The following is a 16,634-nucleotide window of genomic DNA, read 5'->3' on the forward strand; positions in this document are numbered from 1 at the left end:
CTTGCCCAGTATACCAATACTTCTCGCTAACTTTGAACACAAATATTTTATATGGGGTTTCCAGCAGTTTGTGGTCTATTAAGACCCCTAGAAACTTGTTTGTATCTCCTCTCTCAATTTTCACTGGCTTTTTTTTTTTATGTGGTTATCTTTTCTTAGCACACCCATTTGTGTCAGGCTAGAACATTCTGCAGGCGTTGGATAGAACATTCTGCAAGCGTTGGATAGAACATTCTGCAGGCGTTGGATAGAACACTGCAGGCGTTGGATAGAACATTCTGCAGGCGTTGGATAGAACACTAGATGTGTTGGATAGAACACTGCATGCGTTGTAGGGCTGTACCGAATGCTTCGAAGCTTCGATCATAATGTTGACATTCGAATTCTAAATCAACATTCGAATTTTTTATAATTTATTTTTTTAATCTTTTTTTTTGTGTCTATTCAATCTGTTTAAACCAATGGGCGTTTTCTTCACAGTTGCAGTTAAAGATTAGGCTACACTAATATTATACTATAAGACGTCACCATCACTTTCATACCAACCGTGCCCTTATTGGATTATTTATGTTGACGAAACTGAGTTATATTCATTAAAGAAAGTTTATTTAATAAAAGAAAAAGACTCATTTAATCAGATTAATCACTTTATTCAAATTGAGGATTTAGTTATTTTTTTATTTTATTATTAAGTAATTTTCTTTTTTATAGACATTCGAAGCTTCGTTCGAATACCGTAATTTTCACACTATAAGCCGCATCAGAGTATAAGCCGCAGCAGCTAAATTGAATGATGTGTACATATATAAGCCACACTGGACTATAAGCCGCAGGTGTTTTAATGTTTAATTACCATATGTAAGGGTTCGTGCACAGAGGGGATTGTCGGGAAAGAGATGGCTGTTTGAGGAAGCTCCCATTTGTTCAAGCTGCTGCGGTCAGGCAAACGCCTGCGAACACCAGCAACTAGGACTAGACTTCTCGTTTGTAGTCTTCCCACCAGCATTGGGACACAATACTGTCGGACAAATAACAAGAATTACCGGTAACTCATTTACAATTATTACTACTTAGTGCAGGTGTGTTGGCACTGAGAGGGGAGCCGGTAACCGTGCAGTGGAAGAGCACCATTAGTGAGGTGTGTTGGCACTGAGAGGGGAGCCGGTAACCGTGCAGTGGAAGAGCACCATTAGTGAGGTGTGTTGGCACTGAGAGGGGAGCCGGTAACCGTGCAGTGGAAGAGCACCATTAGTGAGGTGTGTTGGCACTGAGAGGGGAGCCTGTAACCGTGCAGTGGAAGAGCACCATTAGTGCAGGTGTGTTGGCACTGAGAGTGGAGCCTGTAACCGTGCAGTGGAAGAGCACCATTAGTGAGGTGTGTTGGCACTGAGAGTGGAGCCGGTAACCGTGCAGTGGAAGAGCACCATTAGTGAGGTGTGTTGGCACTGAGAGTGGAGCCTGTAACCGTGCCGTGGAAGAGCACCATTAGTGAGGTGTGTTGGCACTGAGAGTGGAGCCGGTAACCGTGCAGTGGAAGAGCACCATTAGTGAGGTGTGTTGGCACTAAGAGGGGAGCCGGTAACCGTGCCGTGGAAGAGCACCATTAGTGAGGTGTGTTGGCACTGAGAGGGGAGCCGGTAACCGTGCAGTGGAAGAGCACCATTAGTGAGGTGTGTTGGCACTGAGAGTGGAGCCTGTAACCGTGCAGTGGAAGAGCACCATTAGTGAGGTGTGTTGGCACTGAGAGGGGAGCCTGTAACCGTGCAGTGGAAGAGCACCATTAGTGAGGTGTGTTGGCACTGAGAGTGGAGCCTGTAACCGTGCAGTGGAAGAGCACCATTAGTGAGGTGTGTTGGCACTGAGAGTGGAGCCTGTAACCGTGCAGTGGAAGAGCACCATTAGTGAGGTGTGTTGGCACTGAGAGTGGAGCCTGTAACCGTGCAGTGGAAGAGCACCATTAGTGAGGTGTGTTGGCACTGAGAGTGGAGCCGGTAACCGTGCAGTGGAAGAGCACCATTAGTGAGGTGTGTTGGCACTGAGAGTGGAGCCTGTAACCGTGCAGTGGAAGAGCACCATTAGTGAGGTGTGTTGGCACTGAGAGTGGAGCCGGTAACCGTGCCGTGGAAGAGCACCATTAGTGAGGTGTGTTGGCACTGAGAGTGGAGCCTGTAACCGTGCCGTGGAAGAGCACCATTAGTGAGGTGTGTTGGCACTGAGAGTGGAGCCTGTAACCGTGCCGTGGAAGAGCACCATTAGTGAGGTGTGTTGGCACTGAGAGTGGAGCCTGTAACCGTGCAGTGGAAGAGCACCATTAGTGAGGTGTGTTGGCACTGAGAGTGGAGCCTGTAACCGTGCAGTGGAAGAGCACCATTAGTGAGGTGTGTTGGCACTGAGAGTGGAGCCGGTAACCGTGCCGTGGAAGAGCACCATTAGTGAGGTGTGTTGGCACTGAGAGTGGAGCCTGTAACCGTGCCGTGGAAGAGCACCATTAGTGAGGTGTGTTGGCACTGAGAGTGGAGCCTGTAACCGTGCCGTGGAAGAGCACCATTAGGGCCCGCGTCCACCTAGCGCATATTTCTCCGTGAAACATGCTGGCAGTGCGCCGGCAGAGCTGGCATGCAGCGCATCGTAGATGACAGAAAGAAATCTACAGCCATGCCGCGGTTTTGCACATATTATAGCATATTTGAATAACTTTATTGTATATTAATTATATATATAGTTATTGCCTGACACCACAGTTCGCCCTTTGCTTTTTATTAGCTTTTTAGTAGTGTATTCATGTAGTTATTATTATTAGTTTTGTCGCGAATCTCAATGGTCTGTGGGAGACAGCCAGACAGGCAGGCAGCTCCGGTGTCAGGTTACAAACAGAGTGGTAGATGACTGGCTGTGATTGGTTGTTTGAATATGCGCTCGGCGCACCGCTCTAGAAAAGTTCAGCCAGTTTCAACTCTCTGGCTTGTGCGGCCGCATAAAGGCGCTGAAAAAAGAAGCCGACGGCAGCGCACTTCCTAGAGGCGGCCGCATGGGGCCGCATGCGCTCCCTCCCCATTGTAATACATTGAAAACAGACGCGTGCGGTCCTAAATATGCGCTAGGTGGACGCGGGCCCTTAGTGAGGTGTGTTGGCACTAAGAGTGGAGCCTGTAACCGTGCCGTGGAAGAGCACCATTAGTGAGGTGTGTTGGCACTGAGAGTGGAGCCGGTAACCGTGCAGTGGAAGAGCACCATTAGTGAGGTGTGTTGGCACTGAGAGTGGAGCCGGTAACCGTGCAGTGGAAGAGCACCATTAGTGAGGTGTGTTGGCACTGAGAGTGGAGCCGGTAACCGTGCAGTGGAAGAGCACCATTAGTGAGGTGTGTTGGCACTGAGAGTGGAGCCTGTAACCGTGCAGTGGAAGAGCACCATTAGTGAGGTGTGTTGGCACTGAGAGTGGAGCCTGTAACCGTGCAGTGGAAGAGCACCATTAGTGAGGTGTGTTGGCACTGAGAGTGGAGCCTGTAACCGTGCAGTGGAAGAGCACCATTAGTGAGGTGTGTTGGCACTGAGAGTGGAGCCTGTAACCGTGCAGTGGAAGAGCACCATTAGTGAGGTGTGTTGGCACTGAGAGTGGAGCCTGTAACCGTGCAGTGGAAGAGCACCATTAGTGAGGTGTGTTGGCACTGAGAGTGGAGCCTGTAACCGTGCAGTGGAAGAGCACCATTAGTGAGGTGTGTTGGCACTGAGAGTGGAGCCTGTAACCGTGCAGTGGAAGAGCACCATTAGTGAGGTGTGTTGGCACTGAGAGTGGAGCCTGTAACCGTGCCGTGGAAGAGCACCATTAGTGAGGTGTGTTGGCACTGAGAGTGGAGCCTGTAACCGTGCAGTGGAAGAGCACCATTAGTGAGGTGTGTTGGCACTGAGAGTGGAGCCGGTAACCGTGCCGTGGAAGAGCACCATTAGTGCAATACTGTCGGACAAATAACAAGAATTAACTCATTTACAAGTTGTATTAAGTTTAGCAAATAAGGGAACAGATAAATAACATTTCAATGCAGTCAAAAAAGCTATGTTTCGATGTTTACATTTTCGGGTTTGGTCACGTGAGTCACATATAAGCTGCACCGTTATATAAGCCGCAGGGTCGAAATATGGGGGGGGAAAAGCCGCGGCTTATAGTCCGAAAATTACGGTACTTCAATCGAAGCTTCGAATGTTAAAAAATGACATTCGGTACAGCCCTAATGCGTTGGATAGAACATTCTGCAGGCGTTGGATAGAACTCTGCAGGCGTTGGATAGAACACTGCAGGCGTTGGATAGAACACTGCCGGCGTTGGATAGAATATTATAGACGTATATTTACCCGTCAGTAGTGTGATAGTAAAGGGTTAACCTTCTGTAGTGTGGCAGTGAAAGGGTTAAACACACAACCTCTATTATGTCAGAGTCTGTCCGTCAGCCGACACACGACAACACAAGTGATGGAAAGAGGTCATGGTGGAACTCACTTTTTAGGAGGTCCTCTCTCGTCATGGACTCTGGTGGAAGTAGAACAGCCACTGGAGAAACTAGAGACACAAAATATCAGTCACAGCATATTATGAATGAATGATTTTATTTCTGTCTTCTTTTACAAAGCATATAGAACATTTTAAAAACGAAAAGTAAAAATGACCGAAAAGGTGTAGGCTGAAGGCGAGGCTTATAATTGCCTATCCCCTTTTTACATTACATTATTTACACACTGAAGAGTTTATCGCTGGGACGTCAGCCCCCCCCTGTCCACCCGGGCTGGGTGATGCCCCAGGGATTGCTCAGCAGACGACTGATGGACCCTGCGACTCGGCTATAGACGCCTCCCCACCGGCGCCTGCTGATGAGGCGACCTCTGGCCGCGGGGCCACGGCGGACCTTGTTCCTGCGGGTATCTCCCTGGGCGCACCGCTCCCGGTGCCGCAGTCGCTGCCCCAGCCCACTCGGCCGGGCCGCGTGAGGAGGCCGCCTACACGCTACGAGCCCGAGTCCGGCAGTTGGATACGGCAGGGGTTCCCAAACTTTTCAGGCCAGGGCCCAGAAAATAAGGCGTCAGAGAGCCGCGGCCCAATGCACATCGTCTGGCTTTTTTTTTTTTTTTTTTTTGCCAGGCGACCGATTTTTTAAGCCAAATATCACTTCAATCCTATTAAGTTAGTTCAAGGTAGTTATTCATTTATATGTGCTATTTATGAGAGGGCTAACTTGTTGCAAAATAATAATGATAATAATAATAGCCTCATTAAAATACTATTGTTGCTTTGGTTGTTTTCAGCGTTTTATGTGCATAATCTGTTATTTAGTTTGAAATGTTCGTTGAAATAAGTAGATTTTTCGTTTTTGTTTATTTATTAAGTTAATATAAAACCATATAGTCACATTTTAGAATACAATAGAATAGAATTTTAGAATACAACTAGAAACACTGTCCTGGCCTGCTTCTAAGTTCAGTGGCCTGACAAAAATAAAAAATATTTTTTTTTTATATTTTTTTTAAATCATCTCGCGGCCCACCCGTGGCTGCTCGCGGCCCACCTTTGGGTCGCGACCCCGACTTTGGGAACCACTGGGATACGGGACTGAGACCGTTAATCTATTCCGGTTCATAGCTTTCCGGTCTGGGGGGGATGAAGAGTTTATCGCCGGCCACTAGGGGGCAGCGTCTCATAAGTATTGCCGACCGGCTTTGTTTTGTTTTGTAGTATTGCCGAGCTGCCATTTTGTTTCACTTAATGTGAGTCTGTTTATATCACTATTGAGTGTTTATGTACATTATATAGCGATATATATATATATATATGCATTATGATAGTGTTGTCATGTCATGCATTTATGTTGGTACTTTGTCAGCTTATTTCGCTGTCCTTTGTTCTGTTTCAGGGTGTCGTCATCCTGGTCATTAAATACTAAAACTGACATAGAGGAGTGCATTTCTTCACACACAAAAAAATATATACAAAAAATAAACATAATTTAGTACATCATTTGCAAAAAAAAAGTCTACAAAGTTTCAAATCGTCTACAAAGTTTCAAATCGTATGCACATTTATTATTATTTTTTTTTCACGATTTGAATACAGTTATGTTATAATAAAATATAATTAGGATAATAATAAGGTTTTATATTTATGTATCACCTTATATTTGAATAATTTCTTAAATGTATGTAGCGAACTACACATTTAAACTTTTTTGTCAAAGTTATTCCATAGTGTTGCCCCTTTAACATGCAGATGTACATCGACTTTTTATATTCGTCCTTGCCTTTGCGATATCGAATACACAAGTTCCCCTAAGTCTATACTGGCTCTCTCTAGTTTGGAACAACTCCTGAATGCAACTTGGAAGTGAGTGCTTATGTGCTTTGTACATTATTATTGCAGTGCTAAGATCGATAAGATCTTCCCATTTTAAGGTATTTGATTTAATAAAGAGTGCGTTTGTCGGTTCATAGTAATCAGCTTGATTCACAATTCTTATGGCTTTCTTCTGCATTATGAACATTTGGTTAATGTTTGTTTTATATGTGTTTCCCCATACCTCCACACAGTACGTTATGTATGGAACTATGAGCAAACAGTACAATAAATAGAGTTGTCAACATGGATGAAACAATAGAGCTCATCACTTATTTTTGATTTGCTCCTTGAGCTGTTCCAGAGGTCCTGACGAGTGGGTTCACAGGGAGGCTCATTCTGGGTTTATATTGTGATGTCACTTGTCTTTATTTATTTGTATTTGTATGCATCTATCTCCCACTCTTTAGTTCTGTTATCTGTTGCTATTTGATTGGATTGATTAATTGGTTGAATCATTCATTCATCCATCCATTGATTGCAATTTCTATTAGAGTGTCATTAAACATGTAATTAAATTCACACAAACAAAACATTCTGCTACCTCCCCCCCAAGCTTTACAAAGTGTCTTTCCTAAAACATACTTTCATGATCATTCTAAACAAAATAAATGAGAAGAAATAGATAACATCTTACTGAAATAATGGGCCTCATACCATGAAGCGATATAAGAACAGATTTAGTTCTTAACTAGCATTTCCTCTTACTTTGTTCTTGCCTGGGATTCAGCAAAGTTCTCTTATTGTTGCTTTTTTCTCAGGCAAAAACAAATGATAAGAGTGGTCGAGAGCACTCTTACCGAAATAAGAAACTCTTACCCAAAATAAAAATAAAATAAAAAAGCATACCATTGGTTAATTGCCCCCAAATACGACTTTAAAAATACAGAACTTTTCAATAATAATAATTATTATTATTATAACTTATTGCGTGCATTCTATCTGAAATGGATTATATATTGCTGTTAGAACAGTTATGCTCTGGCCGCCCAGGCCATTGATTGATTGAAGATTTTATTAACAGATTGCAGAATGGGTACAATACAGTAGGGCTCAATACACACAATTGTTAACACAATCGCGGCCACTGGGATGAGTCTAATAAATCTCTAGAGGACCAGCAAATGTAAACAGACGTGGGGCTGTTTGTAGAGCTAAATCTATACTTTATAGTAGGGATGTCCGATATTATCGGCCGACCGATATTATCGGCCGATATCGGCAGTAAAATGTGATATCGGAAAATATCGGTATCGGTAAAAAAAAAAAAAAAAAAATTTTTTTTTTAACCTTTATTTACCCAGGCAAGCAAGTAAGAACCAATTCTTATTTTATTTATTGTCAAAAGTATGCATTTTGGTTTAATTCAACAACAAGAGATATGTAATGTTAATTTTTACTTTTTTAATTATCATATTTTGCACAGATAATGCTTACATTTAGAAAGCCTTTTGAATGCATCCAGTGAAATTATTAGTTACCTGAAATTATTCCGTTTTTTTGGGGGGAAACCCTGCATATATCGGTATCGGTTGATATCGGTATCGGTATCGGTATCGAAATTAAGAGTTGGACAATATCGGAATATCGGTATCGGTAAAAAAGCCAATATCGAGCATCCCTACTTTATAGTATTGCTATCTGTCTATTCTCATTGTCAATTGAGACCATAAACCGTCCCTTCAAAATGGCTTAAAGAAAAAAATATTTCATCAATACGTTCTCATTTTATAGTGCCGTGAATATAAGCGGTATACGGGATTTCGGCTAGGATATTTCCTGGAAGGCGAGATACAGGCCGCTAAGCTACTACCGTTATATCCAATGGCATTTCCGTTATACATATGCTACAGAAATAACTCAAACTGCATATGATCGGCACGATCCTCAAGCATGTATGCATGAAAGGGGGGGGGGGACGTCGTTTCTGATTATTGATTACCAATAACCGCGTTAGCCTCATTAGCCTCATTCATTGATCGGATGGATGGCTATCAAAACAATGCCTGATCGGGATGTACTTGTGAAAAAGATCTTACCGTGGGCCGGTGGGATCCCCCCGAGCATTTCCCCATTATCAATCGCCATCTGGTAGATCGATATGTCCATTGGCTGATGATAAATCCCCTTATTGCATAGTGAAATCTGCGATCCAAAACGTAATCCAAGCTACAGGCTGCACATCCAGAATCGAGCTAAATAGAAACTCCATTGAAAGTAAAAAAAAAAATAGTCCACCGTTCAGCCACAGGGCACACTCCATTATCGCAACAGCACCCCTAAGAGGATCTGGCCGGTAATGCACGTTGGCGAATTCAAAGAGTAGGGTAAATCTGCAGTGCCGCTCGGCGACCTTGAATAGGTTATTAAAATGGAATAAAAGCCAAAACAACTTGCCACGGATATATCCGCCCTTCTGTCCACAACGGGTGGAATCGAAACACGGAGATCTCCGTGCTTGGGCGGGATTGTGTTAAGGGGATGCAGACCAGAGAAAGACTTTCTTGTTTATCAGGGTCCCCCATTTTCAATTCATAATGACATTTATGACATACACAACATACAGATATACAGATATATATCATGACATTTATGACATGACATACAGATATGCAGTACTGTATACATAGCATAGAACGCATATTTAGAGATCGTCTATATCAGTGGTTCCCAAACTTCTGTTTTATGCGGACCACTAGATTGTTATCAAGAACATTTGCGGACCACCTCGTATGCAAACAGTAAAACATAAATAAATAAACAACTGACTTAAATCCAGTAATACACGAGACCCTCTTCTTGGACCAAGTAAGGTTTCGTCGATAATCCAATGTACAGTTACCCCCACCCGGCCGACCCCACCCACCCGCCCACCCACCTCCAATGTACAGTTCCCGCCCCCCACACCACCTACCCACCCCCCCCCCACCTCCTCCAATGTACAGTTTCTTCGTCAAATGTATATACTCTTCTTTTTTTTTTACTCTTTTTGTATCACAAACAGTACTGTATTTGTAAATCTGGTGTGTCATAAATGTATAGATGTAGCAGTACTGTCTATCTGTATGTCATGTATGTCATATATGTTATGATGAATTGAAAATGGGGGACCCTGATGTAAACAAGACGAAAGTCTTTCTCTGGTCTGCATCCCCTTAACAATTGTGTGTATTGAGCTGTACTGTATTGTACCCATTCTGCAATCTGTTAATACAATTTTCAATCAATCAATCAAACAAGACCCGCGTCGCGGGCACTGCATTCCGTTCTCAGAATGGATTTGAGAGAGATGTCAGTCATCAGGCTGCCTGTAGCTGTTCCGCAATCGTTGCTATTTCCGGGGTAGGCCTGATTGGCCCCGACAGGCACGTGACCCGCCGCGGCCACGCCCCGCGGCACTGCGCGGCAGCCTCAGGACGCGGCAACGAGGCTGCTGTGGTTCACACTAAGGCGCTTTCCGCCTTCAACGCCACCCGCAGCATTAGGCAGGAGTTCGCGGCGCCTTTCACATCGCAGTCATCAGTCATAATAATCGTGCCGCAGTCGGCAGTCATGCAATCATTTATCATTTAACATTTGAAAGGCATACATTGTTGTATGAAATAAAATAGTATAGAGACATATGTACAACGTCGCGCCGCAGTCGGCAGTCATGCAATCATTTATCATTTAACATTTGAAAGGCATACATTGTTGTATGAAATAAAATAGTATAGAGACATATGTACAGCGTCGCGCCGCAGTCGGCAGTCATGCAATCATTTATCATTTAACATTTGAAAGGCATACATTGTTGTATGAAATAAAATAGCGGGGAGAATATGCTCACGCGAGCGGCATCGCTGAGCTCTGGTGACTGTCTTATTGGGGCTTATGCCGAGAACAGCAGTAACACAACTGTTGTGTTACTGCTTTCTGACCGAATTAGTCATTAATTTGTAGCTATAAAGACATATTCATAATCCAACATATGTGTAAAGAAACAACATATTCCGATTGGAAGGACTCCCAGGAGTCCAGCTCCTTCCTGCTCGCGTCTCACAGGTTTTAGCACGGCTTTAGTCTCACTCGAGTGAGGAGGAGCGGAACTTCGGAAGACCGCTGGTTCTCCAACATACAGCGGTGTGCTCTTCAGAATGTACCGGGAGAAACGTTTACTGTACCCCGCAGACATAATAAGCATATAAGCAGTGCTTACTAACGTTATTAGTTACGTTATTTCTGACCGAATTAGTCATTCATTTGTCTAGCACAGTCTCTAACAGTGTAACAGTAAGAAGCATTTTGGATAAAAGTATTCTGTACTTCTGTATGACAACAATGTATGCCTTTCAAATGTTAAATGATTAAATGATACACAGCGAAATGTACGCTCGCGAAATGTACGCTCTCGCCTCTCATCCTGCTTTCGCCAACGGCAGCGATGTGAAAGGCGAAGCGAACTCCAGCAGTAGCGCGCATGCCGCTGGGGCTGCCGCGGGGCGTGGCCGCGGCGGGTCACGTGCCTGTCGGGGCCAATCAGGCCTACCCCGGAAATAGCAACGGTTGCGGAACAGCTACAGGCCATCAGGCTATATATGCGGAGATATTCAGACTCTAGATCTATTTGCAGAGCCAGATGAGATGAGGCAACCTGTGTGATTGGCTCTTGACAACACACAGTCGTTCAGTATTGACAAAGCCTACAGTACTTTGCTGGAACGATTCATTTTGCACGTACTGTATACAGTACGTGTGTATGCGCGCACTGCGGGAGGTGGCCAGAAGCGCGCAACTAGCCAACTACTATTATATTACTACTATATTAATACAGTCTATTCCACTATATAGCTATAGGTGCTGTATGATGACAATACATTTGATTCCTATCAAATTTTTATCCAGCGCTTGAATACGGCCGGGTTCACTATTCAAAAAACCTGGGTAAGAACAGATTTGGACTTTAAGAACGGCTTGATGAATGTGGCGGTGGCTTTTCTTATTGTTCTCTTAACAGACAGGTAAGCAAGAATATAAGAAAAATAATAAGAGAGTATTGTTGAATGAGGCCCATTGTTTATATGTTATCATAGAACCTGCTGGAGTGTAGCCTGCATTGACAATCATGTTTTACAACAGTATATATTTATCTCACCTTCTCCTGATATCTTCGGCCACGTATCCTTCAGGATGTTCATCAGTTCGTCTCTCAGCTCAGAAACAGCATCACTCACATTCCTGAAGTCACGTAGAGGATGGACAGCGATACTGGGTAAGTCTGGAGATACACTGGGACTGGAGAAGGACTGGAAACCCTGGATAGAGAGACATTATATTAAACAGAGAGAGACAGACACTGTAACAGTACTGTATATCTGTATGTCATGTACTGTATGTCATAAATGTCCTGATTAGATTAGATTATTATATCTGTATGTTGTGTATGTCATAAATGTCATTATGAATTGGAAATGGGGGACCCCGATGTAAACAAGACAAAAGTCTTTCTCTGGTCTGCATCCCCTTAACAATTGTGTGTATTGAGTTGTACTGTACCCATTCTGCAATCTGTTAATTAAAGTTTTCAATCAATCAATCAATCAATCAATCAGACTCATTTGAAAATCACCTACAGTAAAACTGTAGTATTTCTGTGTTTTTTTTGCTTCAGATGTACAAATGACTGTAGAAATACTATAGTGAATCACTATAGAAATAACCATATACATAGTATTTCTTTGGTAAAACCACAGGAATACTAGTGTTTCACCGTACATTTCTATTGACTTTACTACTGAAAAAAGTACATGGGCAGTCACAGAAATGTAAACGTAGATATATATGGTTTAAATATGAAAGGCATATTCAGTAGAAACAGTTAAGTCCTAATGCTATCTATACGACTGAATAGCTAGTGAACCGGAATACAATGGATGTGGTTCAAAGACATGTGAAAGGCATATTCATCAGAAACGGTTACAGTCAGTCCTATGGATGAGACTGAATATCTAGTGAACCTGAATGAAATGGATGTGGTCGTCAGCGTGCTTCAGCTGCTCCAGCTCCACCCCTCTCCTCCTCAGCTCCTCTAGCTCCTGTTCCAGTTGCTTCAGGACCCCTTCAGCCTGACTGACTGCAGTCTTCTCCTGGGCTCCGATCAGGGCCTTCACCTCCTTGCGCCTCGTCTGTATGGAGTCGATCATCTCACAGAAGATCTTATCACTGGCCTTCACTGCTGTCTGGGCTGAACTCTGTTGAGACACAAAGACATGAATGGACTGCACTTTTATAGCACTTTCTTCTAAAGAGCTTTACAACTTATGCCACGCACACACACACACACACACACACACACACACACACACACACACACACACACACACACACACACACACACACACACACACACACACACACACACACACACACACACACACAAACCTGAAGAGCATTATTGAGGATAAAGAGGTCACCTATCTGGGCTTTATTTTAAACAACAAACTTTCTAACGAAAAGATGGCACAAAGTGATTACAAAGGTTAATCAAACATTTTTTTTTTTAATGTCCTCTTTTATATATAGGAACGCTCTGAGGACCCCAGCTGGAGCCTCACTCAGTGTCACTGTGACTACGCTTGTACTTCATGGTACAGTAACATCTCCAAACACATGAACACAAAGCTCCAGACCTCCCAAAACAAACTAGTGAGACTCCTGCACAACCTTCACTTTAGGACTCACCTAACGCCAGCCCACTTTAACAGTCTGGGTTTGGATTTTCTGTGCCCTGTATGTAAGATTCATGTCCCTTGCCAGTCACATACCTATTTAAGTAATGAACTGCACTACTTGTGGTTGTTTTTAGAGATTTTAGAGACGTTTTATACTCGTGCTACAAGATTTTGGCCTGTGCTACAAAACGATCAACCTCTGTAGCACCAGTGCTATGTGCAAAAAAAGTTTACGTACATCCCTGCTCTCCACCATCTTACTGTCTAAATAAAGAAAAAATACTCTCTTAATAATAATAAATAATGGTTTTAATAAAGAAAAAGACACTGACGGAACCAACAAGCAGGTTAGTGCCTTGCATGTTAACCTCAGCCTTCGGTGTGCGTGTGTGTGTGTGTGTGTGTGTGTGTTTGATTGATTGACTACTTTATTGACAACAGTAGGACAACATTTTAACAATAAAAGTGTCATAACGCTGGTCAAATGGATAAAACACAATAAAGCCATGGATCCTTTCCATTGTGGTCCATTTACATGGAACATAAAAAGGCACAAAAACACAAATGGACATGTACAACATACAGGACACCCTAAAAGTAAGTACAAAAACACCTAACCTGAAAACTCATACAGTCATCTAATGTTAAAAGAAATTAAATAAAAACGCAAACACTTAAAAGCAACTCATGATAAAAAGAGATAAAAACCAAATTATGATAAGAGATAAAAAACAAATTAAGACCAATTTGAGTTGCTGCTGAGCCATGATTTTAGGGCCGATTTAAATCCGAGAGGGGAGTTCAGGAGTTTTAGGAATGTTGGCAGGGCATTCCACATTACAGTTGCAGAGTAAAACAAATGCGTCTTTCCCCATGCATGTCCTGACTCTCTGCAGGGACAGGTCAGTGGGGCTCCCTCTTGTGGTGTATTTGTGGACATCTCCTACTTTATTAAAATAATTTACTAGGTACTTGGGGACAGTTTCTTTCAGTACTTTAAAAACCAGAAGCATTTTAAGCTGGTGTACCCTTTCCTCAAACCTGAGCCATCCCAGACTGTTAAAGTGGGCTGGCGTTCAAGTCAAGTCAAGTCAAGAGTTTTATTTGTCACGGCATACGAGTATACAATGAAATGCGGGTGGTCTTGCCCGCAACGATGTGCAATACAGTGGGTACAACATATAATAGAATCCAATACAAAAAAAAATTGTGCAATAACAGGTAACAGGTAACATGGTGTGACATCAAAATCGGTATCTGTACATAGTTATTTACAGAGCATATAGGACATGCTAGGTAGCTTTGGTAGTGCAATACACTGTTACTGTTGCTAATACTGATTTAAAGTGGCCTTTCCTTTTGGCAATAAGTGTGAGTGTGTGCGCATGAGTGTGTGCCCGCTCATGTTGAAGTGTTAAAGTGGCTGCTAGTGTGTGAGCGTGCACAGCGTGCGTGTCGTGTGTGTGCTCGTGTGTGCTTATGTGTGGATAGTTCAGTGTTCTGTGGTACTCAATGTTCATTGTTCAGGACTCTGATGGCCTGGGGGAAGAAGCTAAGCCTAAGCCTCTCTGTCCTAGTAGCTGGGGTTCGCAGGCGTCTGCCTGACCTCAGCAGCTGAAACAGGCTGTTATTGGGGTGGTGAGGGTCTTTCATTATTCTGCGTTAGGTGAGTCCTAAAGTGAAGGTTGTGCAGGAGTCTCACTAGTTTGTTTTGGGAGGTCTGGAGCTTTGTGTTCATGTGTTTGGAGATGTTACTGTACCATGAAGTACAAGCGTAGTCACAGTGACACTGAGTGAGGCTCCAGCTGGGGTCCTCAGAGCGTTCCTATATATAAAAGAGGACATTACAAAAAAAGGTTTTTTTGATTAACCTTTGTAATCACTTTGTGCAATCTTTTCGTTAGAAAGTTTGTTGTTTAAAATAAAGCCCAGATAGGTGACCTCTTTATCCTCAATAATGCTCTTCAGGTTTTTTAATGGATGGAAGAGCCACACATTGACGGGCAAAGAGCCACATGCGGCTCGCGAGCCACGGGTTGGCCACCCCTGCTCTAGCAGTTCCAGGCTCTGCTGTAGGCCGTCTCTCTCTCTCTCTCTCTCTCTCTCTCTCTCTCTCTCTCTCTGACTCTCTCTCTCTGTCTCTGTCTCTCTCTCTCTGTCTCTCTCTCTCTGTGTCTCTCCGTCTCTGTCTCTCTCTCTGTCTCTCTCTGTCTCTGTGTCTCTCTCTCTCTCTGTCTCTCTCCGTCTCTGTCTCTCTCTCTGTCTCTCTCTCTGTCTCTCTCTCTGTGTCTCTGTCTCTGTGTCTCTCTCTCTGTGTCTCTGTGTCTCTGTCTCTGTGTCTCTCTCTCTATGTCTCTGTCTCTCTCGCTCTCTGTGTCTCTGTCTCTGTGTCTCTCTGTGTCTCTCTCTCTCTGTGTCTCTGTCTCTCTCTCTCTGTGTCTCTCTCTCTCTCTCTGTGTCTCTGTCTCTCTCTCTCTGTGTCTATGTCTCTCTCTGTGTCTCTCTGTGTCTCTGTCTCTCTCTGTCCTCTGTCGCTCTCCTCTCTCTGTGTCTCTGTCTCTGTGTCTCTCTGTGTCTCTCTCTCTGTGTCTCTGTCTCTCTGTCTCTCTCTCTCTCTCTCTGTCTCTGTCCTCTCTCTCTCTCTCTGTGTCTCTCTGTGTCTCTCTCTCTCTGTGTCTCTGTCCTCTCTGTCTCTCTGTCTCTGTCCTCTCTCTCTCTCTGTGTCTCTGTCTCTGTGTCTCTCTGTGTCTCTCTCTCTGTGTCTCTCTCTCTGTGTCTCTGTGTCTCTCTGTGTCTCTCTCTCTCTGTGTCTCTGTCTCTCTCTCTCTGTGTCTCTGTCTCTCTCTCTCTCTGTGTCTCTGTCTCTCTCTCTCTGTGTCTCTGTCTCTCTCTCTCTCGCTCTGTCTCTCTGTCTCTGTCCTCTCTGTCGCTCTCCTCTCTCAATTCAATTCAAAGGGGCTTTATTGACATGGGAAAAGCAAACAGTGTTAAAGCAAACACAGCAAAACAATCAAACAGAGATCAGTACAGTACAGATAGGTGTCTGATGAACCCATAGAACAGGTAAATAAAGTAAAATTACTGGGCATAATAATTGATAGCCAGCTGTCATGGGCAGAACACATTGATACCATAGTGAAGAAGATGGGGAGTGGTATCTCCATGGTGAGGAAATGTCTTTCTTATGTCCCTACATATATTGTGGGACAGGTGGCGAAATCTTTAATTTTATGTCACCTAGATTATTGTGCACCAGTATGGTCCTCTGCATCCAAAGGTCAACTAAAGAAATTGCAAACTGCCCAGAACAGAGCTGCAAGGTTAGTTTTACATTGTTCCATGAGAACAAACACTATCACTATGCACCGGCAACTCTCATGGTTAACGGTAGAGAATAGGCTGGTTTTCAACACAGTTACATTTTTCAGGAACACTGTCTTTTCGTCTCAACCTGTTTTCTTATACAAACAAATTGTCAGATGCAGTCAGGTTCATTCTTATTTTACTAGGTCAGCTGATGATGGACAGATTATGTTACCACGTCCAAAATC

General features: G+C 43.5%; 1 protein-coding gene across 1 annotated transcript in view; it reads right to left on the minus strand.

Annotated features, from left to right (window-relative positions):
- Positions 1 to 16,634, minus strand: part of LOC311243811 (tripartite motif-containing protein 16-like protein) — a 45,059-nt gene that overhangs the window by 13,734 nt on the left and 14,691 nt on the right. Inside the window, exons 3-5 of the mRNA XM_084333174.1 lie at positions 12,370 to 12,603; positions 11,508 to 11,667; positions 4,493 to 4,552 (exon numbers count right to left, since the gene is read on the minus strand). Coding sequence (XP_084189300.1) covers positions 4,493 to 4,552; positions 11,508 to 11,667; positions 12,370 to 12,603 — 454 coding nt within the window. The remainder of the gene's footprint in view (positions 1 to 4,492; positions 4,553 to 11,507; positions 11,668 to 12,369; positions 12,604 to 16,634) is intronic.

This window comes from Notolepis coatsorum (genome assembly GCF_963971535.1).
Source record: "Notolepis coatsorum genome assembly, chromosome: 1".
Taxonomy (NCBI): domain Eukaryota; kingdom Metazoa; phylum Chordata; class Actinopteri; order Aulopiformes; family Paralepididae; genus Notolepis; species Notolepis coatsorum.